At 40.1% G+C, this 25,435-nt stretch overlaps 10 protein-coding genes across 18 annotated transcripts; 6 read left to right on the top strand and 4 right to left on the bottom strand.

The window, feature by feature from the left end:
- Positions 1-22: 22 nt before the first annotated feature.
- Positions 23-921, top strand: LOC132201783 (intraflagellar transport protein 22 homolog). Its single transcript, XM_059628249.1, has 4 exons — positions 23-86; positions 137-300; positions 353-537; positions 589-921. Exons 1-4 carry the CDS (start codon positions 51-53, stop codon positions 744-746), a joined length of 543 nt encoding a protein of 180 aa, XP_059484232.1. The 5' UTR covers positions 23-50; the 3' UTR covers positions 747-921.
- LOC132201778 (ARF GTPase-activating protein GIT2) lies at positions 755-4,201 on the bottom strand. 4 transcript variants are annotated; one of them, XM_059628236.1, is made up of 11 exons: positions 3,978-4,201; positions 3,689-3,822; positions 3,486-3,598; positions 3,243-3,432; positions 2,869-3,189; positions 2,737-2,809; positions 2,156-2,664; positions 2,006-2,092; positions 1,537-1,773; positions 1,297-1,485; positions 755-1,239 (listed from the first exon to the last, which is right to left on the bottom strand). In XM_059628236.1, the coding sequence occupies exons 1-11, from the start codon at positions 4,036-4,038 to the stop codon at positions 1,015-1,017; spliced, it is 2,139 nt and encodes a 712-aa protein (XP_059484219.1). In that variant the 5' UTR covers positions 4,039-4,201; the 3' UTR covers positions 755-1,014. The 4 variants fall into 4 exon arrangements, with proteins under 4 accessions (XP_059484219.1, XP_059484221.1, XP_059484220.1 ...); XM_059628238.1 differs by having other exon boundaries at positions 2,033-2,092; XM_059628237.1 differs by having other exon boundaries at positions 2,156-2,652.
- Positions 4,202-4,438: 237 nt separating this feature from the next.
- Positions 4,439-8,198, top strand: LOC132201779 (ankyrin repeat domain-containing protein 13D). Of its 3 annotated transcripts, none has more exons than XM_059628243.1 (11): positions 4,439-4,763; positions 5,334-5,469; positions 5,521-5,691; positions 5,798-5,941; positions 6,031-6,093; positions 6,197-6,609; positions 6,663-6,788; positions 6,844-6,994; positions 7,052-7,314; positions 7,372-7,466; positions 7,523-7,751. In XM_059628243.1, exons 1-11 carry the CDS (start codon positions 4,671-4,673, stop codon positions 7,626-7,628), a joined length of 1,761 nt encoding a protein of 586 aa, XP_059484226.1. In that variant the 5' UTR covers positions 4,439-4,670; the 3' UTR covers positions 7,629-7,751. The 3 variants fall into 3 exon arrangements, with proteins under 3 accessions (XP_059484226.1, XP_059484224.1, XP_059484225.1); XM_059628241.1 differs by lacking the exon at positions 7,523-7,751 and adding an exon at positions 7,792-8,198 and having other exon boundaries at positions 4,440-4,763; XM_059628242.1 differs by lacking the exons at positions 6,031-6,093; positions 7,523-7,751 and adding an exon at positions 7,792-8,198 and having other exon boundaries at positions 4,443-4,763.
- A 248-nt stretch (positions 8,199-8,446) lies between these two features.
- On the top strand, positions 8,447-9,987 carry LOC132201760 (uncharacterized). Its single transcript, XM_059628203.1, has 4 exons — positions 8,447-8,758; positions 8,877-8,985; positions 9,141-9,317; positions 9,375-9,987. The coding sequence occupies exons 1-4, from the start codon at positions 8,598-8,600 to the stop codon at positions 9,450-9,452; spliced, it is 525 nt and encodes a 174-aa protein (XP_059484186.1). The 5' UTR covers positions 8,447-8,597; the 3' UTR covers positions 9,453-9,987.
- Position 9,988: 1 nt separating this feature from the next.
- On the bottom strand, positions 9,989-10,707 carry LOC132201761 (small ribosomal subunit protein uS12m). The gene is made up of 2 exons (XM_059628204.1): positions 10,476-10,707; positions 9,989-10,399 (listed from the first exon to the last, which is right to left on the bottom strand). The coding sequence occupies exons 1-2, from the start codon at positions 10,522-10,524 to the stop codon at positions 10,047-10,049; spliced, it is 402 nt and encodes a 133-aa protein (XP_059484187.1). The 5' UTR covers positions 10,525-10,707; the 3' UTR covers positions 9,989-10,046.
- A 67-nt stretch (positions 10,708-10,774) lies between these two features.
- Positions 10,775-11,672, top strand: LOC132201759 (uncharacterized). Of its 2 annotated transcripts, none has more exons than XM_059628202.1 (4): positions 10,775-10,886; positions 11,026-11,265; positions 11,318-11,440; positions 11,489-11,672. In XM_059628202.1, exons 1-4 carry the CDS (start codon positions 10,881-10,883, stop codon positions 11,603-11,605), a joined length of 486 nt encoding a protein of 161 aa, XP_059484185.1. In that variant the 5' UTR covers positions 10,775-10,880; the 3' UTR covers positions 11,606-11,672. The 2 variants fall into 2 exon arrangements, with proteins under 2 accessions (XP_059484185.1, XP_059484184.1); XM_059628201.1 differs by having other exon boundaries at positions 10,781-10,967.
- A 75-nt stretch (positions 11,673-11,747) lies between these two features.
- Positions 11,748-14,858, bottom strand: LOC132201755 (IWS1-like protein). The gene is made up of 9 exons (XM_059628195.1): positions 14,703-14,858; positions 14,567-14,639; positions 14,342-14,494; positions 13,538-14,281; positions 13,326-13,465; positions 12,597-13,174; positions 12,378-12,540; positions 12,084-12,325; positions 11,748-12,029 (listed from the first exon to the last, which is right to left on the bottom strand). The coding sequence occupies exons 1-9, from the start codon at positions 14,710-14,712 to the stop codon at positions 11,907-11,909; spliced, it is 2,226 nt and encodes a 741-aa protein (XP_059484178.1). The 5' UTR covers positions 14,713-14,858; the 3' UTR covers positions 11,748-11,906.
- A 388-nt stretch (positions 14,859-15,246) lies between these two features.
- LOC132201757 (glucose-6-phosphate exchanger SLC37A2) lies at positions 15,247-18,334 on the bottom strand. Of its 3 annotated transcripts, none has more exons than XM_059628196.1 (13): positions 18,064-18,334; positions 17,799-17,977; positions 17,660-17,738; positions 17,470-17,605; positions 17,334-17,415; positions 17,063-17,271; positions 16,883-16,942; positions 16,675-16,776; positions 16,544-16,621; positions 16,397-16,487; positions 16,196-16,344; positions 15,840-16,139; positions 15,247-15,790 (listed from the first exon to the last, which is right to left on the bottom strand). In XM_059628196.1, exons 1-13 carry the CDS (start codon positions 18,165-18,167, stop codon positions 15,695-15,697), a joined length of 1,665 nt encoding a protein of 554 aa, XP_059484179.1. In that variant the 5' UTR covers positions 18,168-18,334; the 3' UTR covers positions 15,247-15,694. The 3 variants fall into 3 exon arrangements, with proteins under 3 accessions (XP_059484179.1, XP_059484180.1, XP_059484181.1); XM_059628197.1 differs by having other exon boundaries at positions 16,675-16,767; XM_059628198.1 differs by lacking the exon at positions 16,883-16,942.
- A 567-nt stretch (positions 18,335-18,901) lies between these two features.
- Positions 18,902-20,183, top strand: LOC132201758 (integral membrane protein 2B). The gene is made up of 5 exons (XM_059628199.1): positions 18,902-19,091; positions 19,229-19,546; positions 19,605-19,719; positions 19,775-19,921; positions 19,980-20,183. Exons 1-5 carry the CDS (start codon positions 19,026-19,028, stop codon positions 20,123-20,125), a joined length of 792 nt encoding a protein of 263 aa, XP_059484182.1. The 5' UTR covers positions 18,902-19,025; the 3' UTR covers positions 20,126-20,183.
- Positions 20,184-21,317: 1,134 nt separating this feature from the next.
- LOC132201762 (profilin) lies at positions 21,318-25,085 on the top strand. Its single transcript, XM_059628205.1, has 3 exons — positions 21,318-21,516; positions 23,933-24,210; positions 24,474-25,085. Exons 1-2 carry the CDS (start codon positions 21,406-21,408, stop codon positions 24,200-24,202), a joined length of 381 nt encoding a protein of 126 aa, XP_059484188.1. The 5' UTR covers positions 21,318-21,405; the 3' UTR covers positions 24,203-24,210; positions 24,474-25,085.
- Positions 25,086-25,435: the final 350 nt, after the last annotated feature.

Below are 25,435 nucleotides of genomic sequence, written 5' to 3'. Positions count from 1 at the left end.
GGTTTGGGCGGGTTAGATTTGAACTAGCATACCTCTTTTACATAGAAAATATGCGATTGAAAATTCTGCTAGTTGGTCCTTGTAAGGTAAATTCAACTGTTCATAAATTTGCGCAATACTTTCTTGGTTATAATAGTCTGGAAAAACACGCATTGCTAATCTCGTCTCGGAAGCTGTTGAGGAGAACAATGAATTTGAATACAGACCCACTCATGGAGTGCGTATATTGGAATACGAACCGCCTAGCTCAATTTCTAGTAAATGGGTAGCAGAACTTTGGGACTGCAGCGGAGACGCAAAGTAAAAATATATTATATGTTTTAAATAAACAATTGCAAAATAAAAATTGAAGATGCGAGTCTTGCTGGCCAGCCTTTCAGCACGGAGCGCATGCAGCAATTTTAGTCATCGACTCGTCAAAACCTGACCATGTCAAAAGCGCAGAGAAGTTTTCACAAATGTTGGCAAACCGACCACCAGGGTTCAATCACAGTTTGGTCCTGCTGACGGGAAATGGGCCTTCTAGTGTGAAACTTAGTAAGTCTTTTTGCTAATTGAAAATAAGTTATTTCAATCTGCTTGATTTAGCCGGAGCATGGGCAGATGCAAAGCAATTCAAGGTAGACATAGCTAAAGACGGAGGACAGGCTCTGCGACGGGAGGTGGCGAGTTTCATGTCTGACCTGGCAGAGGCATCCTGGGCGTCCAAGGACAGAGAGGAATTCAGCTTGATTGGAATTAACTGACAAAAGAATTGTTTCAAAGATTATAATTTTTATTTATTTCATGTAACTTTTGATCGTATTTACGTTGGACGATAAATTATTACAATTTTGTTTGTTGGTATAATGCATTAAGATGTAAAGAAATCTGAGGCTATTATTATTAATAAAAGTATATTATGTACATCAGTCGTGATGAGTAAACGGCAAATTGCAAATTTACATAGAAAACATTCCAAAATTAGAATTTTTATGTAAGGCACCAGCATCACATGTTGGAGGATAATTTATCTCAAACTTGGAAGTGGGTCACAAGCACCTTGGTTGCCTTGGCAATGTCGTACGCACAGCTTCGCACCTTCTGCACCAAAAGAGTGTGACTGGGATCATTGGGACCTTCTGGACCCAAACTAGGGGACATTCCTGGACTCAGCAAACAAGTGCACTCTGCTTGCAAGCGGCCCGAGTGCTGGGTTAATTGTTGAATTGCATTGCGCACTGGCTCTTCTTGCGGCTCCTAAAAATATATGGAAAAATCAGAAAAATTCGACGTTGTACTAAAAAAAATCAGTACATTTGGGAAAATTGTTGTCAGATCTCCAACGGCAGCACGAATCCGCACAGCACAGGGGAGAAATAATTCACGCCTATTGTCCACCATCGCAGCCCAAAGTTCCTGAATTCTTTTTGTCACAACATCGGTTCGCTCTTTCACATCCTCTGGAGCAGGAAGTATTTCAGCAGTGGAATCCAGACGCCACATCTGGGAATTCAAAATTTTTGAAATTTATGTTATGTCGAATTTATTAATTACCTCAGGATCAGCTGAGCTCAGGTTTGAATAGGAACCAGTTGAGATTTGGCCAACCTGGAGTTGCGTCCTTGGTTCGTACATGGAAACAGGTCGTTGCTGGATGGAAGACCTGGGAGAGCGGCTTGCAAAGGTAGGAGTCGGACTTCGGTCGTGTCCATTGGGCACCCTGTTCATGTTCAGGCCAGCTTGGGCAATTATGCTGCGCAGGTGGGTATTCTCTGCTATCAGGGTGCTCACCTATTTCATGAAAATACATCATTTAATTTGATCCTAACAACATAAGACTTCTGGCGTGACTAAAAATTTGGTTTAAAAAATTAATTGAGCTTACACCACGCAAAAGACAAAAACTTTGCTTATTTGAAAATATTTTGTGTATGCTCGACTGCAATTGTAATCAAACTGAGTGTCATGCAGGAAAACTACAAATCTCAGAATAATTTTTGATCAGCCAAAGTCATGCAATTACTTGAACATGCAAACAGTGAACACCCACTTGGGTCTGCAGCTGAATGGGGATGTTGTCGTTGCTTTTGCTCTGCACCAGTCTAGCCACCTGTGAACCGACCCAACAACCTCAAGACCCAACATTCCACCAATTTAAGTGTCCATCTCTTACCGTTGCTTGGAGGGCCCTTATCTCCTGGGTCATCGTGTCCAACCTGTTTTCCGAACATGCAAGTTGCTTCTTCAGCAAATCCTCCACGCGAGACTCTCCGTTGGAAATTGGATTCACAACTGCGGGTGGCGTGGCCTCTTTTTCATCAGAGCTGGACTGAGCCAAGGACGGGACGGCCGAGAGCGCCGACAGGGTGTCCATTGAGGCGGCGGTCACATAGTCGTCGTCTGAAGCAACACTATCGTAAAGAGGTTCGTCATCTGATACTTCCGAGCGCCGCCCTAGTTGATTTTTTCCTTGCAGGGCGGTTGCAGTTTGGCGTCGTTTAGCATCAGATAGAATGTCGATGATCAAAATTGCAAATTCTCGTGCGTTGAGGCGCGCCAGCTTTTGACGGCCTTGGTTCCGAGTGGCCGACAACTCGGGGTTTACAGGAAGAAAAGGCACGATGCTGCGGTCTGGAGAGGGCCATGGAGCTGGCTGAAGTGCTGCCCAAGCTGATGAATAGACTTTGATGAGCATGATTATTTTGAAATGTAATCACTGCAAATTATTAGATGACTTTAAGAGACCAAACTCACTTGATTCAGTTTCTCTTCTATCAACTTCATCATAAACATCAGTTGCTAGTTCTTCAAACAGGTGGTTTGGCAGCTGAAATTTAAGCACAATAAAAAGTTAAATTGGCAAATTAAAATTTAGGAAATTATTACATCTTGAAGCCTCTTTCTAGCTGCCTTGGCCAGATCTTGGTGATCAACGTTGTCCGACATTTCTGGCACGATGAAATGCTGTCCATTAGAGTGGTCAGGAAGACGACCACACAAGTAGTGGGCGAGTCGATCTGTCAACTCATAGCTGCACTCGATGAGTCTGTTGGCAAGATCTGGGTGACCAGACATCCTGGCCACGTCAGCCGGCGTGTTGCCCATGATGTCGCCAGCCATAGGGTTTGCGCCGTACACAAGCAGCAACTCGATTTGCCCGCCCTGACCTTCTTTGGCCGCCACATGCAAGGGACGAGTGCCCTTTTCCTACAAAATAAATATCGATTAGAGAAAGCAAACCAGTTTTACAGAATAATTACCGGATGTAAAAAGTTTGAGTCGGCTCCTTGAGCTAGCATTCTAAGACTGGTTTCCAGATTGACGGTTCGGACGCTTGAGTGAAGCTGACGACTTAGATCTGCGTCCTCAGACTGAGTTTCCTCCCTCGACGGGCGATAGACAAACGCCAGCATTTGATGCTTAGCTCTTATGAAGTCGGCTTTGGTAGGGCTGTGAGGTTATTGATTAGTTTTAAATTAAATAATGCAATTCCAAAAATTTACTGGACTGGGTCCTTTGGCTGAGGTTTCTTTCTGCCAGTTTTGGCGTGGGTTGGGTCAAGCAGAGAATGTTCCCAGATGCTGTTAGCACCATTGCTGTTCAAAGTTTGCACCATCTAAAAAAATTAAACAATGTAATTTACAACTTTTTGTTAAAACATTTTATTTTTTGCAGGAGAATTATGATATAATTGAATAATAATTACACTAAGTTGTGAGGGGGTCCATGCTCCGCGTCGCAGCGATTTGACACGAGAGATGTGACGGCCCAAACTTCTGTGGATGCTGCAACATTCGTCACACAGTAGAATCCCTCGGTTGATAGAAGCCCACGTCGGATCTGAGACAAAAAAAGCGTATAATCTTTGGAAACAAAATGATACGTCGAGAGTGGGCAGGCATCGCAAACAAAGGCGCAGCATAAAAGTTTACAACACCTCCCGAATTTTAAGGCCGTCTTAGCCGTCTACTTCGACGTGCAAAATTGAGACTCACCGAGAGCCCCGCAATCACCGCACACGTCCGAAACGCCTCTCAATTTGCCTCTGACCGACATAGTTCGACTAAAGCTCTGCTGTGAAGTCCATCTCGATAGCCGATCGATGCCAAAAACCACCGTTTCACGCTTAATTTTGAGCTCAGGTTTTAAAAATAAATATTTCTCTTCAATGATGCGGGGAACACCAACCACACAACTTTCGGGGAAGGAGGGGTAGCTGAAAAAGAGGAGTGGCACTTTTTATTACCAACGTAACAGTTAATGTAAATTGAAGAAATATTAATACAATCTCAACTAAATCAGAATTAATCGTTATAAATTAATTCTAACAGGTCAAAATTTTATTATATTAATCAAGAGCAGCTTTGAATGTTTGTATGTGTGAGAAATATTTCAAGAAATTTATTTTATAATGTTATGTTGGCAGCATGGGGAGTGTCATGGAAGTTTCATCTGATCTGATTCATCAATCTCTCCTCCTTTCTTCTTCCTGCTTCTTTTAGTTCTTTTTTATTCCACCCTCCGATGCAAGTTCTCCGACGTCGAGTTGTCGCAATGGGACAATAAAAAACACAGCAAAACAAATTCATCCCCGATCGGTATAGGTGGGAGCCGCTGAGACTTCGCAGGTGCAACGCCGGCAAATTTCGCATCAGTCGTCAAGAGCTGCTGCAGGCAGATAATTTTTAATGACCGAGTCGATAAAGAGACAGTATCCTCTGCATTGGCACGTTTGGCACAATGAGTACGCTCAGCTCGATGCAGCACTTAAGAAAAAGACGGTGAGAAAATCAAACTATTTTCATAATCAAATCTGCCCTCTTCGCGATCAGAAATTTGGTCTTTCAAATTTTTGCTAACTTTTTGCACCACTGTATGAAAGTTTTGCAATTTTTTGTATGATTAGATAAGCCATTTTATGCATATAATTTGCAAGCAAAATTTTGGTAAACTTTTTAAGCGTAAATTGCACCGTTTATTATGCTTTTAAAATTATTTAATAATTTCTCATGTGTAAATTTGCACTTAAATTATCAATCTTGTTTTTTTACATAATTTTGAATAAATCTACATACGCTTTATTTTCAGCAGTTTTTTTTTGCACTTAATTTCAAAGAGTGTCTTAGTAATGTGATGGCCGAATTTTCAGCAGTCGCTTTGCTTCTCGGGCGAGAAGCTCTAAAAATGATTTGGAATCATGACAAGAAGCCGCACTATCGCCCCACTTTACTTTTTTGTTATATCATTCTCTCATTGGCTATGCACGGTGGAAAATTTAAAGCGCGCATTTAGCCGATAAGCAAAATTTTTTTCTGCACATGTCAACCGTTGATTAACTATTTTAACTGCAGGAAGACAAGGAGAAAAGAGATCCAAGGGGTCGATCGCCTCTCATGCTGGCCGTCACCCTTGGCCACCTTGAGTCAGTGAGGGTCCTTCTGAACCACGGTGCAAATGTTAACACCGAAAACAGAGAATTCTGGACTGGTATATAAATAATTTTCTCAAAAAAATAATTTTATATATTAAATATTTTAGTGGTCCAAGAGGCAACGGCAACCGGAGACCCCGACTTGCTCCAAATGGTCTTGGAAAAGAGAGACTTTCAGAGGTATTCCAGCAGAATTGGAGGTGTTCCTGAGCTACTGCAAAAGTTGAAGGATGTTCCAGACTTTTATGTTGAAATGAAATGGGAATTCACTAGTTGGGGTAAGATGAAGTGGATAATAGTGGATGAAAATGAAGTAAAATAATCCCTGAATATATTTAATATAAAATATATATAACCTTATTTAATTACTTAATTTTTTTACAGTGCCATTGGTGTCAAGAATGTGCCCTAGTGACACTTACAAGGTTTACAAGCAAGGTTCCAATGTCCGCATAGACACTACCCTCCTGGGCTTTGACCACACCAATTGGCAAAGAGGAGACAAAACCTACATCTTCAAAGGACAAAGTAAGCTTAGTTTCAAGCAAATCATATTGTAAAGGAGAAAACTAACCAAAGTCTATTTTTATTTGAAACATTTGTGCATGTCTTTTAAGCAATGGCCACTCCTCGTGTCCTTCGTTGCGACCGCAGCTATATTTTCAAGCTGTTGGCGGCAGGTGATTGGTAGTTGGCCAGCTGCTTTGCTTTTATTTTTTACCGCTGAAGAAGATAATTAAATATTGAAAACTCCAAATATAAACAAAAAATCTAATTCACCAGGTGATTCTGCACTGATGATTGAAGTAGATCATGAGAAGAGAGAAGTTTTCAGTGAGCAAATGAAAATAATCAGTCCAGAAGACTTGCTGAGTCTGCATCCGAGCGAAGGAGCCATCAGCTCTCGACTGACCACTCCAATTGTCACCACGTACATCGACACGGAGAAAATCAGCTTTGAACGGAACAAAAGCGGCATTTGGGGCTGGCGAGCTGACAAGCTGGAGGAAGTCAACGGCCACGAGTGCAAAGTCTTCTCAGCCAATAATGTGGAGCTTGTTACGAAAACTCGGATGGAGCATTTGTCGGCAGCTGACAAATCCAAAATTCACATGCCCAAAACAGCTCTGCAGTCATTCCTCGGCATTGCTGAGACTGAGGAGAGAACACATTCCCCTGTTGAAGATATTCATGTGGTAGACTGTTTAAAATTTTATTTTATTCCCTAACAATAATATTTTATTCACAGGAGGAAGTAAAATATAGAGGAAATCCATGCAACATTTCTGTCCAGGATTACTTTTCGACCATTGATCTCGAAGGCAAAGATATTGGGCGGCCAAAAGAAATTCATGCCAAGATCCAAAAGTTTAGAGTAATTTTATATCAAGTTGTGAATGAGACCAATTTTAATTTGCTTTTCATTTTAGGCAAACTTGTGGCTTGCCGAAAAGTACCCTCTAACTCTGCCAGAACAAATCATGCCCATTGTGGATCTCATGGCTATATCTAGTACACACTTTGCAAAACTTAAGGATTTCATACAAATGCAACTACCTGCTGGCTTCCCCGTCAAAATTGGTAAATTAAATATTATCTGATGCAAATGGAATCAAATAATTTTTTATCTTTAAACAGAGATTCCACTGTTCCACGTTTTGAATGCCAGAATCACGTTTGGAAACATTTTTGGCATGGACGAAGAAATTCCCGGAGTGAGCCGTGTTGGTGATGAAGATAATTTGAGCTGTGTTTTGAACGAGTCATGTTTTGAGCCACCACCAGGCTATGTTCCACAAGGAGGAGACGGCCGTAGACAGTTCAGCATGGAGGATGAAGATGAGCTCCTCCAGTTTGCCATTCAGCAGAGCCTCTTGGATTCAGGAACTGAGGGCGATGAAGTAAAATTATTTAGACTTTGTTGAAAAAAAAAAAAAAATATTAAATTTTGAATTCAGGTGGACATTTGGGAAGCTTTGAAAAGTGATCGTCGACACTCCCAACCTGCCCCGTTGAACACCTTGCAAGCAGAAGAGGAAAGACAATTGCAAAGGTATAACTTTCTCAGTTGAATCTGAAATGGATAATATAAATTTTATCATGCCTCAGACAATCGGCAAGCAACAGCCCAAATTTGAGACGGTTCTCGTTGCAAGTGCCAAAATCCCCTGCCCGACCCTCCTCTGCCCCTGAAACTCCCAGGCGCTATCGTTGATTTTCTAAGCTAAAATATTTCCAAAATGCTGCTTTTTCCATTTTTGTATTTCTTAAATTTGAATAACCCCTATTCATGATTTTACCAAATTACACTAATTAAAGTTTCATCATCATTAGAAGGCTTGTAGCTTTTCTCGAATTTCACTTGTGTGCTTGTGTAGGGCTATTCAAGCTAGTTTGGCACACCTTGCTGGATCCTCGTCCCCGCCACAGAGCAGGGAGCCTCCGGACGGAGCTGAAGGCCTTGATCCAGACCTGCAACTGGCTCTCCTGTTGTCGCAGCAGGAACAGGACCAGAGCGCGCGGCAGAAAGAAGAGGAGGATCGCATTATGGAACAAATCCTGAAGCTTTCTATGACTGAGAAGTGAACAGGAGTACATATAGATTTTGCACTAATTACAAAGGGTGATCACGCTTAATTAAATTATATAACTAATATTGTCATGTTATAGAATATATATTAATTAACGCCTCCAACAAAAAAAAAATGAAAATTCTGCTATATTGTGTGAAAAGCAATCATTAAAATATAGTATCCAGTAATGAAAATTTCTAAATTGCCAAATCAAAAAATGATGGTGTTTGATTCCTCTAAACCGTTTTTGAATAATCGGCAGTGAGATTCGGCAGATTCGCCATTGATCATTATCTTGATATTATATAAAAATTATATAAATTAACACATTTCATTGATATAGTTCTTCAAGACAAATTCTCAATTCAAAAATCTCTGGTGCGCGCCTCGATTTGAAAACAGCGCTCTTGTATCATGGCAGGTTTCTGTATCCCATTCGCTTAAACGCTGCCTGTCCTCTATTTATATCTTTGAAGTCTGATGTCTGATAATAACACACTCCCTGCGTCACATACTTGGAACGCAAAATTGGTGCTTTTAGGAATAACAATTTTCGAATGAATTCCAATTAACGGCTGGTTAAGCCAGGCATCCTCCCTCCTCAGGGCAAGATGGTCCTTCCGCAGTACACGTTCGCCGCCTTGGCACTCGGAGCCATCGCCGCGATCGCTGTCACCCTGTATGCTACATTCAACGGGACGGCACCAAATCGCTACAGGCAGAGGGACAGGTCCTCAGGGAACGGCTCAAATACCTCCAGCCGACACAGGCAGTATGTATATTTTTAAGTACATATATATGTACTTTTTGAAAAAAAAAAAAAAAAAAAATGGAAAGCCGTTGCCAAAAAGTTTAAAAATTTTATTGAATCTGATTGAATTGTGTTGCAGGAGGAAATGTGAAGTGTGCCAGAAGAGAGGCGAGATGTTGACTTTGCCCTGCACCCATACATATCACAAGGCCTGCCTCATGAACCTGCATGGAGATGACATGGCTCCGGTAAATTGAAAGATTCAGTATTTTTTTATTTAATAAGTTTAAAAAAAAATCCTATTGGATCGCCAACACAATTATTCTAGATTTTTAATTATTGTGTCAATTCTTATATAGAGCCTCAACCAATTTTATATTTCAACTACAATTTCTGTTTCTAGGAGTGTCCTGAGGTGTGCGTTGTTTGTTGGGAACCGATCAAGAAAGAAGACCGAGCCGAAATCGAAAACAAGAGGAGCGAGGAGTGCAGCATTTGCCTTGACGACATCATCAAGAAAAGCTTAGTTCTTGAATGTGGTCATGAGTTTCACATTATATGCGCCAAGAGATTGATTCAGGTATATTGCGCTACCTAAATTTAACTTCAAATGTATAGAAATTGATAATTATTTCAGTTCCCGGACAGGAAATGCCCTAACTGTAGGATCCCTCTTTCTGCCCCGGATCTGCGCAACATTGTTACTTCAAGTTAAAATCAATTGCTTTATTATTTATTTTGTAAAGATTTTTTAGCAATAATGTTAAAGCAGTTATCTATTAAGATTGTGATAATTTTTACTTAGACTGTTTGGAATGATTGGAAGAGTGGAAGATTTATCGTGATAGCCTCTTGAAATGTTCTCTCAGTTTCGTTAGTGAAGATGGTCAGTTTGTCAGTTTCAAGTTATTTTAATGCCTTTAATGATTAGTTCTTAACCACCCTGCTTTTTACGTTTACAATAATTACTGTTTTTTCTCTTACAATTAGTCTTATACGGATGAATATTAGAATGTTTGAGGAAAAATTTATCACTCTGCAGCTTTCAAATTTTGTAATATATATTATGCTGGATTAATTATTGTTGTCATGACAGAATAATGATGTGATATCGATTATTTTGATAGTAATTTGTAGCTGAGGCAAGCGGCCTTTAGAATTTGACAGGAGAAACATATACACGCTATATATAACTATATACTAGATGACTTGAATCCAAAAATGATTGCTAATAAAAATGCTCACTTAAAGCGATTGTATTTTAATTTTTTTAATGATCACTAGATATTTTATCATAACATTTTAAAATCTAATTTGTCTTTTTAATCACATGTGCTAGATCATATTTCCCTCGAATGCACTTGATTTTGACACCAGGCAAATCGTTGGTTCGACCGCACCGCACTAGCACCACGTTGTGTTCTTGCAAGTTGTGACCCTCTCCAGGGATGTAGGCCACCATTTCTTTACCCGTGCTTAGTCGAACCAGGGCGCACTTCCTGTTGGCGGAATTCGGCTTCTTTGGCTTTTTGATCAGGGTTCGAAGGACAAGACCCTTGGCCATTGGCTTCCCATCCAAAGGCTGTCTTGGAGGCCTGATTTTGAATAAAGGACCGGTCCTGTGCATCCGGAACAGCGAGCTAGCATTCCGAATAATCGGTTCTGAAATAAAAGTGAATTGTCAGTCCAGCCATTATCTTCAAACCGATAAAAATGTATTGTAAAATTAATTACAGACCTGAGAAAGTTGAGAAAATATTAGAGCAAACTCCGACGAATTTAAACATTTTTACTGTGATTTTTCAACGATAAGTTCTTAAGCTGCTCCTATCGTTGAACAAAAATGTTTAAAGTCAAATATTTTTTCCAAACTTTTGCTACAAAACACGTTTAATTGAGAAAGCACAAGAAAAACAGCAAAATCTGCATAGCAAAATCTCCCAACGCACGACCTTCCACTAGATGGCAGTATTGTCTTTAAAATAACAATTCTGCAAGCCCCTCCCCTCTAAATCCTCTCCCCTCTTCCCCCAACAGGCCAACACTTTTTCATCAAAAGGCGCGTTAAAATCATCTGTTATGGATGGAACTGTCATAATAAATCTAAAATACCAAATTTAATGTTACTTTGCGGTTGGTTTTTATGCAGGTAAATCCCTGAAATAACAGAATAATGTCTTGCATCAAGTACGCCAGCAAAAATTACATTGATTTTCGAATCCACATTTTGGTATGAATAAAGTTGCACTCATGAAAACTCAATTTCAATTTTACTAACATTGTTGCAGCTAGTTGGAAAGAAAGAGCTTTGCGAAAATGTGAGGGAGGCAATGATCGAAATGAGTAATAAAATTGGCGACGTCTTTGAAATTCATTTGGTGCAAAATATCGCCGTCCTGATTCAGCAAGAGATCGATCTGAGCTTTGACTACATCATTTTGGTGCATGATTTAAGAGATCGGTTCTTGAATATTATCTCGGACATATTTGAAACTCAACTGAGTTTAATAGACCAACACTACCGATTGGTGAGTTTCTTATTTAACTTGAATTTCGGTTGCCAAAGTAAATATGTTTTAGGGATCAAAAGTGGCGTTAGTTTTGCCCGTTGAACTGCAATCTTCAAATAGTTCCGTAAGCTACGAAGCTGTTTTCCAGAGTGCAGCAAAGCATGGTTTGCCAGTAATCAGAGGCAACCTAAGCGTGAGTTTTAGTTTGAAAAAATTCAACAAGTAAAATTATATTTCACAGAACATTTCATCCAGAGAATTTATGGGAGAGCAAATTATCGAACTTGTTTCAACAGCCAACGGTCTTTGGTCATCATTTGGATTCCCTACACTTGTGCCTCCTGATCCTCCTCTTTAAAGAAATAGAAAACAATTATTCAATATTAATTTAAAAAATATTAACGTTTAATAAAGATTCAATTATCTAAAAAAAAGTTACTTTTAATCATAAAATGTATATCATCCGCCCATTTTTATTTTATAGATTAAAAGCAAAAAAATAAATCCTTCAAATACAAAGATATTTATTTATAGATTGCACGGCGGCAAAGCACATTCTTTAAAATACTTCAGCCTGCTTAATTAATTTATGCATGCATTAAAACTTAAAAGCTAATAATTTGCAGCCTTTGTGATGATAGGAAAATCACAAGAATACTCTATAGTGCCATTTTCCTGCCCTCGATGGAAATATCTATAGCTCGTTTAGCCTCTTTATTCCTCTTCATGTCTTGGAAATTTTTCAGGTGCTTTTCAAATCTATTCATCTGCTTTTTGGTTGTCTGTAAAAATATTTAAATTAATTTTTCCCGCGCCTTGAAATATTTCATTCATACTCTGCTTATATCGGTGTCAACTTTCCACTTGGGCCTGACGACATAATCTTTTGTTGATGGCATTGGCACACGAGCTCTAGGCACCCAACCAGGGTCTCCTGGCTTGAGAGTATTTCCATCCCCCTTCATTCCAATTGTCTGTTCTTCTTTCGACGGGCCCTCACCTCCGTCATAGTCTGAAGCCCGGCGCCTCTTGGGACGCTGGTCCAAATCTCTCTGCTCACGTTCCTCTTTTGACATTGCTATTAAGAAAATAAATTAAATTTCATATACTTTGTGTTGCGAAAATCAAACCTTTGAAGTCTGCAGAGACGTTGAAGATCGGTCTGGCCCATTCGTTGATTAGTTTTCCAGCAATGATTCTATTCTCCTTTGTTTCCTTTGGATGTTTGTACAAATACATAACTGCCTTTCCAATTCCCGCCTGCTTCAATGTTTGCTGGTCAACAGATGGAAACTGCAAGAATAATTTTAAATCAACATCTTTAACCGTACATTAGAGTTAAAATTTACTTCTCGAAGAAGCCGAAGAACTTCAGTTCTGATTTTTGGTGCTGGGAGTGATTTGTCCGGCATTGGCGCCAGCCATTCAGTGAGGATGGCCAGCATGTTATGTTCTACAAAGGCCAACTGGAGGTCTCTTTTCTTGATCTGGGAAAGAGCCTTGGGAAGCATGGCGATTTTCTTGGTCGCTGGTTTTTTGGCCATGTTCAGCATGCGGTCTTCTTCTGCCGCGTATCTCATGTCGGACAACAGTTGTGCAATCATGTCATCATTGTCATTAATGATTTCTATGTCTCTCCGCCGTCTCTTTCGACCCCCTTCCTCTTTCTTCCTCAGCAGCATGATCTCAAAATCTGAGAGACCTGTATCTCTTCCACTGTCATCAATTGGACCTTCGTCTGAGTCTGAATCTGCAGCAACTGCGGGAGCCTCCACTTTTTCCTGTTCTCCTTCCTCAGCGCCTGCAGCCTCTGGTTGTGGCGCTTCATCATCACTCAAGGCCTGACGCTTCCGTTTCTTCTTGCCAACAGAAATGCCTCCCTCCTCATCCGAGTCCACAACCGACCGCCTCTCTTCGATTTCAGACTCTGTGAAGAATCATTAATGAAAATAAATTATGAGGTGCAAAAAAAAAATGCCAGTCCAAAGATAAGACTATTAAAAAAATTCAAACAAATTTTAACTTAATTTTCCGTTATCTTCCAATTAAATGAAATTTTAAATTTGGGGGATTTTTACCTGCGCCTGAACGAGACCTTGATCTAGACCGAGAGCCTGATCTAGAACGGCGGCTACCAGACCTTGAACGAGATCTGGATCTGCTGCCAGATTTAGAGCGAGAGCTACGACGAGATCCAGAACGAGAGCGTGAACCAGACCTTAAATTAGTGATGGCAAAAATAAATACATATAATATATGAATCATCGCAAATTTGTTATTTGGCACTAACCTTGATCTTGAACTGCGCCTTGATCCAGACCGTGACCTCCTTGAACCCGAGGCAGACCTTGAACGGGACCTTGAGCCTTTTCTCGAGCCCGAGGGTGATCTTGATCCATGGCGAGAGCCCGACCTGGCTCGAGATCCAGACCTAGATCTTGAACCTTTCCGTGAGCTTCTTCTAGACGAGGCTGACCTGCTCCTAGAGCTTCGGCGTGAGCCTGACCTTGATCTTGAGCCACGACGGGAACCACTAGCAGATCTAGACCTGGACCTAGAGCCAGAGGGTGACCTTGAGTTCTTCCTTGATCCAGCAGGTGAAGCGGACCGCCTTGAACCACTCCTAGACCTAGACCCTTTTCTTGAACCACTCGGTGATCTTGATCCCTTCCTAGAACCACTTGGGGATCGAGAGCCCTTTCTGGAACCACTAGCTGACCTGCTGCGAGATCGGGACGCCCTGGAACCTGAGTGGGATCGCGACCTAGAAGGAGCTGGTGAGCCCCGCTGAGATCCACTCGGCGACTTAGGAGATGAGGCTCTTGAGCCAGCTACAGAACCTTTCCTTGATCCAGAGGGTGATCGCGAGCCGGATCTTGACCTGTTGGATGCAGCTGGTGAAGCCGAGCCTTTCCTTGATGACCTTGGAGATGCTGATCCTTGCCTGCTTGGAGGCGATTCTCCACCATTCTTCCTGGAGGTTTCAGAGCCTTGTGGCGACCTCATCGGTGAAGATGAGCCACGCTCGTTTGACCTTTGAAAAAAAAATTAGGTTATCTTCATGTTTGTAAATTTATAATAGGAAAGTCATCACTTTTCCGAGGCTGGTGATTTTATATTTTCTGGCGAGGCACTGCGCGATCGAGAAGGAGATTTTGAAGCGTTCCTCGATCCAGCCGGAGACACAGATCCATTTCGCGAAACTGCTGGAGAACTGTTGGCAGATTTGGGAGACCTCGAAGCATGCCTAATTGAATAATGAATTGAATTAATACAAAATGAATTTTCTATTTGACTATGAAGGGATAAAAAAATTAACCTATTATTATCGGCAGATATTTTGCTGCTGTTTGAGTTTTCCCCGGAGTTTGGAGAAAGCGCTTCTTCGACACCTATCAGCCAAAAGATAACGTTTTTAATGGTCATTTTAGATGAGGAAATAATTGCTAAATTACCTTTCTCCATCCTGAGCTAGGTATGGATGCGGAGAGGAAACTCTACGGAATATATTCCAGAGTTAAAATGCTTCCGAAGATCTACAACTGGTGAGGGAATGCCTTGCAGACGAGGCAGGATTGACGGCGACGGTCAAATGTGCTGTTTACATGGAAACCATGTTGAATAAGTGATACCAACTTGATAAAATTCTCACAAGATGCAGAATGGCATAAATACATATATATAAATATATTTTTATTGTGCTTATGTATTATTGTGGAATAAAATTTTCGTTCTAATTGATGCAAAAAGACCAAAAAGTAAATGATAAATGATGCACTTCAGTTTAGAGTTTTGCTATTTTTAATTTAAAACATAGGTTTGGGCTGATCAGCTCTCATTTTTATTGTTGTTTATTTGTCCATATTGTATGTATAATAAAAATTTTGAATTATCATTTTTTGACACAATATACACACAGGACGAATGAATAAAACAGTATAATTATTATGAAAAAAATTTTACACATAAATATCAAATAGTGCTTATATATTAAAATAATTAAAAATATAAAATTACTTTTTTCAGGCAATAAAAATTTTATTTAACAAGAAATCGTTTAATATACATTGAGCGTAATTGAAGATTATTCATATAAATTATCTCATATTATTGGTAAACTAGAAGTTCTCTTAATTATTGTATCATTATTTAAAGATAAATTTGCAAATATCAAAATTACACATCAAGCCTTCTTGTAAGTAAAAATAATAAAATAGGCTCTACATTGACCGTCACAATATATTATATTATTTACGGCAGAGTCATAAGCAGAGACAAATATTCCACAGCTAGAGTGACAAAAGATAAAACAACCTAAAATTCTGACAGAAAACATTTCATATAAGCTTTCCCAGTTTTCACAATCATATTAGTAGAAAGGCAATTAAAAGCCACTTTTGCGTTGAAATTTCTTAAATATTAAAAATCTGGTCTATGTCAGTTCTTGTCAGGAGCTCCAGTCTCCTCCTGAGTGAGGTCTCTGCAAGGCAGCCCTTGTTCTAAGCCAATTGCGCATCTCCATGAGCACCAAGCGTCCCAACAACTAAAGTAGTAAAATCAGCTTAGAATTGATTAAAATATGGGATACTAACCACAAGAGCCAGAACGTCCGAGATCATGAGCATATAGAATACATTTTTCCAACCAGTCGAAGAAATCACACCAGCCAGAAGTGGACCCACAGCTGCTCCAATTGAACCAGTTCCGTCAATAATGGCAGTGACTGTGGCCAGAGCCTTGCTGCTCCCCTCCAGAGAGGGATGTGTTCCCAACTGGGCCGAAACGGCAGTGGTGATAAGGGAGTAAGGGCCATTGACGAGGGCGCCGGTCACAATCAGGAGAGGAACAGAAATCCTCAAGCCAAGATTACCCCAAATTTCGTAGGCAAAAAGCTAGAGGAATTTGAGTTTTATAAATAATATTATTAGGCTTAAATTTCAATCCTTACGGACGGCACTGCAAGGATCAGCATCACAGCACACGTTGTGGCACTCATTCCCGATGAGTCACTTATGGCACCTGCCGCAATTCCGCCAAATATTCCACCAATGTCAAATATTGCAGAAATATCTGCGCTCATTTCTGCTCCAGCCCCGGCTAAAAAGCATTTTTGGTGAAATCAAAGTAAACACAATCCTTAATTACTTACAGGCGTTATGTATGTAAAGGGGCAGCCAGTAAAGGAATGTGTAACTGACGAGTTTTGCAAAGAACAAACTCAAGCTGAACTCAATTACTCCCTAGAAGACATTATATTTGTATATCAATTAATATTTTAAAGAATCAATTTTATTACTGGAATACTGAGCGCTTGGAAAAAGGTGATGGCTTTGGGCTCAAAAATTAGCGCATTGTCGTCTTTTAAATTTGACTCCTAGAACATACAAACAGTGGAAACAAAATATTATAACACATTATTTCCCTCACATCAGCCTCAGGTTGCGTTTCAGCTTCACTGTCAGAAGTCACCTCTTCAGAGCTGACGTTGGAAGGGTTGACGATCCTCCTGTAGCTCCTCTGCTGCACCGACTGATTGTGAGTGAGGTAAAGTGAGAAATTGAAAAAAGTTTGAGTGAAAAATAAAAACTGAAAGTGTGCATAAAGCTAAAAATTTGAAAAAATAAAATGTAATTACGGGGGAGCTGCTAGCAGCATGCATGGAATTGGGTAAAAGGAGGCGGTACTGGCTGTTGACCTGCAACGAGATAATCAGCCTTCAGATTTCGCAACATGCGCTCCGGTGTGGTGTTGAAAAAAAATTATTAGCAAGTGCATGTGTGGAAGAGCACAAAGCCTAATTAATCCAGTTGCTTACTCTGCTGCCTGGCCTCTCAGGGGGAGGACATCCAACTTCGATGGGTTCAGCAGGTAGAAAGAGGAAAATGATGAAACCGACGCCAGCCATGATTAAGGCCGGGACAAAAAAGGAGAGGGCCCAGTCCGAGTCCACAAAGCTGCCGGCCACCAGAGAGCCAAGAATGTTGCCCACTGAAGTGTGAGAGTTCCAGATGCCAAAAATCAAACCTAAAGTATTTTTATTAATAGAAAAAATTTCTATAAACCAAAATTTGAAAAAATTAGTGCACCTCTTTTCCCTTCTCCAAACCAGTTTCCCACCACAGTGACCACACCAGGCCAACCTGTAGTTTGAGCAATGCCGCCCAAGACCTAGGAAATAAAATGGAAATGATATTCAATTGGAACAAAAATTTCAAAACTCACCTGAACAGTGATCAAATATGAAATACTGTGAATATTGTATGAATAGGCGATTCCAAACATATAGCAAAATATGCCCGAAAATATCATCCCAAGCGAAAGGAAATATCTTAGGTTCACTCTTTCTGCTACAAAGCCACTAAAATCAACTTCCATAAGTGTTTAGCTTCTAAAAATATGAGTTCCTGTTTACCTAACAAACATAGCTGCAGCATAGGCAAATAAAAAGGCAGAGTCCAAAGTTCCGAGAAGTGCAGAGGCATTTTGGCCGTCTGAATTTGAAAAAAAAATTATATGTAAATTATCCAAAATAAAATTAAGTTGGAATTTACCAAAAGGTGCCCAATCACACCAGTTGTTTTTGTTGGTCGAGTTTACAAATACACCAGGAGGTGGTTCTAAACTGCTGCAGTTTTGATTGAGAACTGCTTTGACTACGCTGATGGGTTTTCTCGACAAGTGGTAAGACGTGTAAGCAAGATAGGTCAGGATCAGGACCAGGAAGCGATAGCTATAAAAAAATCAATTAATTAATATAAATTGATGATTTTTCAAATGAATTTCGTTGACATAAAAAATAATAATAATAATAAACACCAGATGGGCTTGTTGATTCTGACGGAAGGGCAGCACTTCCGAGAAATCCACTGAACCGTCCTGATTCCCAGCGGGACGTCCATTAGTGAGGCTGGTGAGTCCATCTCTGTCAATCTTCTACTGGGTCTTTGCGGAGGAATATTAAGAAATGCAATGGTTATTTAGTTTCATCCATTTGAAGGTCTTTTTAGTTGCGGTCGCATTTGCCACGGCGATCACTCAAGGGTTTTGTGCTTCAAAGGTGAATGATGCAGAGTGAAATGTCGCCCCGCGTCTGCAAAAGTGATAAAACGCTATTAACGCAACATTCAACTGATAAAAAGCCAAAAAAAGGAATAAGAAAAGGGAAATTAAGCAGTTTCCAACTTGCCTTGTCGTAAAATATTATAAAATACGATAAAATAATCAAAATCAGCTGCATTTGAGTCATCACATTGCAAAATCACTGATTGGTCGGACTGGTGATCATGATGATCTTCTATTGGACAATTGTTAAGAGCTACCAACTGTATGTTTGGCGGGATGGTTGTTGCTTTATCGCAGGCTAGAGTCAATCATTTTAATTAAATTACCAGTAGAATGAATTACGGATTGGATATTGGATATTGGATTCTTGAGTAAAAAATTTAATGACTATCATAAACATAACTTTGTAAAAATTTTGTTATAATAAAATAATATATCACATAACATATATTTCCAAGAGACGAGAAGCACAATAGGAGTGCGCCAACTCTGTGGAGTGCGCATATTGTTAGTTCTAGCGTTCACCGACGGTGCACATCAGTGTGGCACTTGCATCGCATTTTGCACCCAAACTCGATTTTCTTGTTGGTAGCTCTGCGTGTTTTCATTAAGGCGAATACATAGGCGTAGTTATTGATTAGAAGTTGCTAGTTCCGCCATCAAATTTGCGAGCATTCCTCGATTTGCGTTGTGTTTGTACCGCAGAAGGTCGCAAAATGACCATAATTACCAAGCCGTTCAGTGAGAAGAAGAAGCTCGAGCAACCGCTCGTGATCAACGAGGTGAATTTGAGCTCTCTTGAACCTTACATAATCTAGACACATATTTGTTTTTTGTCATACGCACCGACGAATGGCAGTTTTTTTTATCAGCGGTTTAGCCCCCTGTTAGCACATGACCTAACGATGTTTGTTTTCAGCACGATCAGGATGTCGAGTCGGTTGTGGTGCCTGGAAACTACCATAAGCGGAACTCGTGGGTTTTGCTCTTGGCTGCCCTGATGTTCCTCAGCTTTGGCATCATTGGCTGCACCTTCATCTACCGCTCTGTGAACCGCGACACGTCCTTCAGGGCCTGGTGCCATGTGCCCTACGGTCTCTCAACTGAAAATGCTGTCGCCAGTCGCAACACTTTTGACGAGGAATTTGAAATCGATGAGGCCAGGAACACGGCCAGCATCAGGGTGCCAGACTTCTCAGGGGGCAGAGATGCCAGATTCATCCATGATTTCAATGCTGTGTGTAGAAAACAAACCTGCATATCATCAGCTTTTATAAGAATTTAAACCTTTTCAGAACATGACCGGAATCATCGACACAACTCGAAACCGGTGCTTTGTGATGCCCCTGGACAGAAAGGTGATTGTCCCACCGACTGACATGATTGACCTGATCAACAAAATGTTCAAAGGTATCACATATTATTTTTTAAACTTTTATAGATTGATACATTTTATCATTGTTAGGATACTACGACATAGATATTGGTCGTATCAGACAGCGCATGCAAGTTGTCACCCCTGCTGTGACTAATTTCAAGCCACTCGGAGAATACATTACCAGGGAATGTTACGGAAGGTCTACCTACATGCTGGCCAAATACCACAACCTTCGTAATTATTGAAATGATTAATCGAAATAAAGTTTGAATTTTTCTTGTTTTAATTTCAGTATATAAACGCAGTGCTGATGCCAGCAGTGACTTGTACACCGAGTTTGCTGGGCCAAATCTTCAACAGATTGATATTGTGAACATGGCCGCAGTAGAAGAGTATGAGAAGCAACAGCAGGCTGCTGTGGCTGAATTGCAAGTCTAGGCAATTTTTCCCTCACTTAAAGATACTAATAAATGACTGTCTTCAGTTTGAAAAAAAATATTTAGATTTAAAAATCTCAAACAGGTGGAAACTTAGATATACTTGGTTAATGTGATGGAATATTAGAGAGTTAAAGCTATCTTTTCAGTTTTACTGCAAACGTATATAAATACTTATAAGTGTCATTTTAACGAAAACATTTATCAACATACAATTTTATTGTTAATTAATAATTATTCAAATATAACAATTGCTGCTTTAGATAGAAAATTTAAATATACCTGTATTCCTTTTCCTTAAATATTCTGGAATCTTTAAAGAATTGATTTTTTAATTTCACATTTCTTTTCTTTAATAATTATGCAGTGAAGGAAAATTATTGATTTTAAGTTTCCACAGCTTTAAAGTTGAATGTAGAAAAATATTTGCAATGATTTACAATTAAATTTTCTTTCAGGGTCTCCAATAATTTTAATTGCCATTCAATCTGTTAAATATATGTAAATGATTTTTTGCAACCTTTAGTTAATGTGTAACTTCGAATTTTATAAACTTTTCCATAGCTTTTTTCAAATTTATTTACAAGCACTTTGTTATGAAAACATAACTCTCTTGATGTTGAATAAAGTATACACGTTTTTAAAAAATTTCATGTTCCTCTAATTTTTATATTTATTTATGCAAAAAAAAAAATGAATAAGAAAGAAGAAATTATCACACAATGTAAAAATCAATATAATATAATAATGATTATAGTGAGCGCAGAATTGTATGCACTGCTATGCATCGCATGTTAGGAGAATCGGCACGTGAGGGTGAGGTCAAGAGACAGCAATGACTCCTTTTTGGGGGTCAAGGGTGCGTCTGCAGTCCTTGGGGTCGGTCAGACTGGGCCAGACGGTATCGTAGACAAGGAAACGGGGCATCCTGACTAATATGCTGAGTAAGCCAATTCGTGATTGGCTGGTGTGGGTTCGACAGCGGCCTCCGATTGGTTAATCTGCCCTACCTGCGAGAACGCGAAATAGTTCTGCAGGAGACAACGAAAATTCCCGAGTTGAAAGGAAATTCCGCAAAATAAAAACAATCACGAACAAAAACGACTAGTTTTCCCATTGGGTAAAAATAAATTCAGAAAGAAGGGTTAAAAATGGGAGTGGACTTTGCGATTGCTCCGCCGCGGGAACTACTTCCTCCTCTCAGAGTCGCAGCCGGGCGAGACTGACTGCTGTGCTTTCGCTTCTGTCAAATTCGAGTTGCTTTTTCGGCCCTCACACACCATGAGCTGGCAGGACTACGTGGACAAGCAGCTGCTCGCCTCGCGGTGCGTCACCAAGGCGGCCATCGCCGGACACGACGGCAACGTGTGGGCCAAGTCCGAGGGCTTCGAGGTGAGCCACATGCCACGCGCCCGGGGCCTCATGCCCCCGGCGAAGTAAGGGCGGCGCCCCCGGCCTTTGGGCCGCCCTTCGTCTGCCTCCGGAGGGCCTGGGTACGCAGGGCTGGTCGTGCTGGAAGGTGGAAGCCGCCGCCCTTGATTTGGGCGGCTCGGGCGGTCGCGCGCCGATCGGGGCCGGTCGCCCCGTGCGTTCGAATTTCAATTTGCAACTCGTGACTGGCTGACTCAGCCACCGGCCCACGGGCCCAGAAACTCTGGGCACACTTTATTTTCGCTCCAGCTGACCCATTTCCATTTGTGGCGCGCGTGGCCTCCTTACCTGACCAACAGGACGGAGAGTGACGAAGTGACAAGGAATTTGTGTCGGCAATGGGGGTCGCGGGATTGCCGCTGTTTCACCGCGGGAGGCCTTTTTTCCTGTCCTCCTGCACATGAGGAAAGAACCACCGAAAAAATGACACACCAAATCTTCCAGCCCCTTTTTTTTAAAATTATTTTAATTTAATGTTCTTATCTGGTGTGATCAATCTAAAAATTTAATCAATTTGTTTTGGTATCGCAGGTTTTTGACCCGCTATTGTTATATTGAATAATAATTTCAAAATCCAGTTTGTATTATCGAGTAAAATTTCAAGCTAAAACGCAAGACCTCGGCCGCAAGCGATTAAATTTGCAAACATCCGGCGAGGTCGAAGATGAAAAAATTTATTCCAGCTCGTGTTGTGACTAATAATTGGCATTTTCGGGCACGCCAAGTAAATAAAAAGGACCTTCATTTAAAAATTGCATTTATCCTGGAAGAAGTATTTCTTTTTCTAATCAACCAACTATAATTTGATTTTTCTTGTAAAAAAATTTGTATCATATAAAATGATCTGCCGTGTCCGTGTCAAGGCAAAAACCTGTTTCTGGACAGACTTCTGGCAAAGTGATCAATTCCCGCCACGCGAAGCTGGACGATTTTTATTATTTCTCTCTCTGTGCGTTCTTCTTTCGCGAAAATGTTGACTGTGGTCAACGCGAGTGCAGGAGGGCGATCAGCACGTCGTAAACCCTCAAGAGTGCTCCAAATTTTTAACTCATGTTAATTGAGCGCGATTTTATTTTCTGTCCCTCGCACACTCACCGTTTCTCTCTCGGAACCGCTTTTGGCCACGCCCTATTTCAAAAATAGATCTTGGAAGATAAAACATCATGCAACGTTTTTAGTTTTTGGGGGCCACGCTGCGACTTAAAATGAGATTTTTCCCGTCGCAATTGACGCCGGGGTTGCGCCGAACGCAACAAATGATCCCCACGTTGCATTGCTTTCTCCCTCTCGAATGGAAGGAGAATCCGTAGAAAAATGAAGCGGTTGAAAATTGATATTTATTTGTGTTTTTACAGGAATTATTATTTTATTTCCGATTAAAAACATTAAATAGAAACTCATTTTCATAAATAAGCTGGATTAAAAAAAAAAATTTTTTTTGAATTTGTCCTCAATTTTGTTAAAATAATATCTAGAAATTTCAATTGATTTCTGAGGAATTCCCATTTGCAGAAGAAGATTTTCTTCCTTAATAATTTTGTGTCATTTGTGCCTAATTTGAAAATCGGCAAATTTTGAGACAAATTGCCCTTCAAACGCATGCTGCAGATGAAACAGCTGCTCGCCTTTCTTTCTCTTGTCTGGTTCGCGCCACCCGCAAAACAGTCACGCAGTTCCGCAACTCACTCAGTCGGCCACCCCAGTCAATAAATTAGATTACTCACCAGAACTTCCTTGAAGAAAAATATAATATAAAGCCAGATGCAGAAAATCAACAAGCTATATTTTTTTTAACTCGTAGTCGAGTTTTTTAGTTTCAGTTCATGCTTTTTTAAAGCTAAAAGAATTAAATAAATTAGAGGTTTAGTCGAGGATTCCAATCTATTTGTGACATTATTTGTTTGGAAAAGGTCTGTCGTTTTTATTTTTTTTTTTATTACCATCAAACTTATATTGTTTAGTCCAGTGTGATATTTTAATTCCTAAACAAATTAATATCTAATAAAATATTAATTTCCAACCCTATTCATATTTTCTGCGTGAAACAATAAGCAATTTTTTTTAATTGTTCAATTTACTTGATAATTTTTGCCACTTCTCCGTTTGAATTGCAAAAAAATTGTTATTAAAAATTTATTTAAACTGGCTAATAAAAGAAAATGAATTTTTTTTTTGTCTCTTTTGATGTCGGGCGTTTTAGCAGACCTCTGCTAGTTGTGATACCCTTTCTGCTCATTTTTCCAATTTCAATTTTTTTTTTGTATGACTTGAGTAGAATAAATAATAATAAAATATACTAGAAAACAAAGCACTTAAATGTAGAATTACGGAGTGTCGCTTTTGGAAACTAACTGGGGGTGTGTTGATGCGGTTGCAGCCGATGAAGGATGAGCTAGCCAAGCTGGTGGCCGGATTCGACAGCCAAGACCTGCTCACCACAGGGGGTTTGACGCTGGGCGGCACCCGCTACATCTACCTTTCGGGCACAGACAAGGTGGTACGCGCCAAGCTGGGCAAGGTGGGCGTACACTGCATGAAGACGACCCAGGCCGTGGTGGTGGCCCTTTACGAAGACCCCATCCAGCCCCAGCAGGCGGCCTCGGTCGTCGAGAAGCTCGGAGAGTATCTCGTTGGCTGCGGATACTAGCAGTCGAGGTCAGTACCAAGTCAAAATGTTCTTTTTTTTTAAGAAAAACACCATCATTGATCAGAAAGAATAGCTGAAAAATTAAGAATCCAGAAGACTTTTTTTATCCTACTAACAAAGTAAACCGTTGTAGCTTTTTTTAATTAAATTTTCAATAAAATTTTCAAGTGATTTGCAAATTTTTGTTCTTTCTTTCAAATGGTGTGTTTAAAAGTAATTCAAGAAATGTTTGAATAATAAAAATGTTCTAAGATTCTGATGTTTGTTGCAGTTGGAGAGCGGCCGAAGATCTTGTGGACGTCGCTTGCTTGTTATTATTTCAGCCCAGGAGGGCCTTAAACATTGCCAATTAAGTGATAATTTAAAAGTATTTTCAAAATTAAAAAAGCCAACACGCGCATTTGGTTGCTGATCATCGTGACTTGAAGTGTTTTTTGGTCCTTTTGTACTGCTCTAATTTAAGATCACATCGAAAACTACTACTACTATAAACTACTACTATTTGCTGGACAATTTCTTTTTTTGTGAATTGAAATAATAAAACGATAAGGGGAAATTGAAAAAACTTAAAACCACGTGCCAATTTGAGTCACAGCCGCCTCTTCATTTTGGATCCCTGCTGCGCGCGAAACACTTTTTATCTTTCTTTTCTCAGCTCACGGCGCATTTTTCTCAAGTCTTTTTACGTATCGAACGTACGATTTATATAAATAAATAAAAATAATCCTACACTCGACAGAGGAAAGAAGAGGAAGAAGTCGGAAAATTATTCTCCACTGTCAGTATTCTACCATTGATCCCTATCGCTGTTTTTTATTTTATTGATTGAGTGACAAATAATGAAACAACTCTAGAATAAAAAAGCCGTTTTTCATTTTCAAAACGCCGCTCTTTGATTTTACCAACCAGCTTACAAATGATTTGCCGAAAATCGAGGCGTCTGTTGTGGGACCGGCTGACGCGTGACTTTTTGCTCCGAGTCTCCCGGAAAATGAGTGAGTGACACGAAGAAGCTGGCGAGTGCTTAGTCACAGCCGTCTGACGGACAGAGACAAAATTGACGCAACACAGAGTCTTTTTACGGCCGCAGTATCCAACATGCGGGGTCTTATTAAATCACAATCAACATGTGTATGACTGGGGGAAATTTAATGAGTGCAACCAACAGCTATTTAACCCTGCACTTACATTTTCCTCCACTTTTTTATTATAATGATGCAAAATTAATAATTT

This window comes from Neocloeon triangulifer, unplaced genomic scaffold, assembly GCF_031216515.1.
Source record: "Neocloeon triangulifer isolate White Clay Creek 2 clone unplaced genomic scaffold, ASM3121651v1 ptg000014l, whole genome shotgun sequence".
Taxonomy (NCBI): domain Eukaryota; kingdom Metazoa; phylum Arthropoda; class Insecta; order Ephemeroptera; family Baetidae; genus Neocloeon; species Neocloeon triangulifer.
Note: the sequence above shows the minus strand (reverse complement) of the source record. Positions and strands in the feature narration are given on the sequence as shown.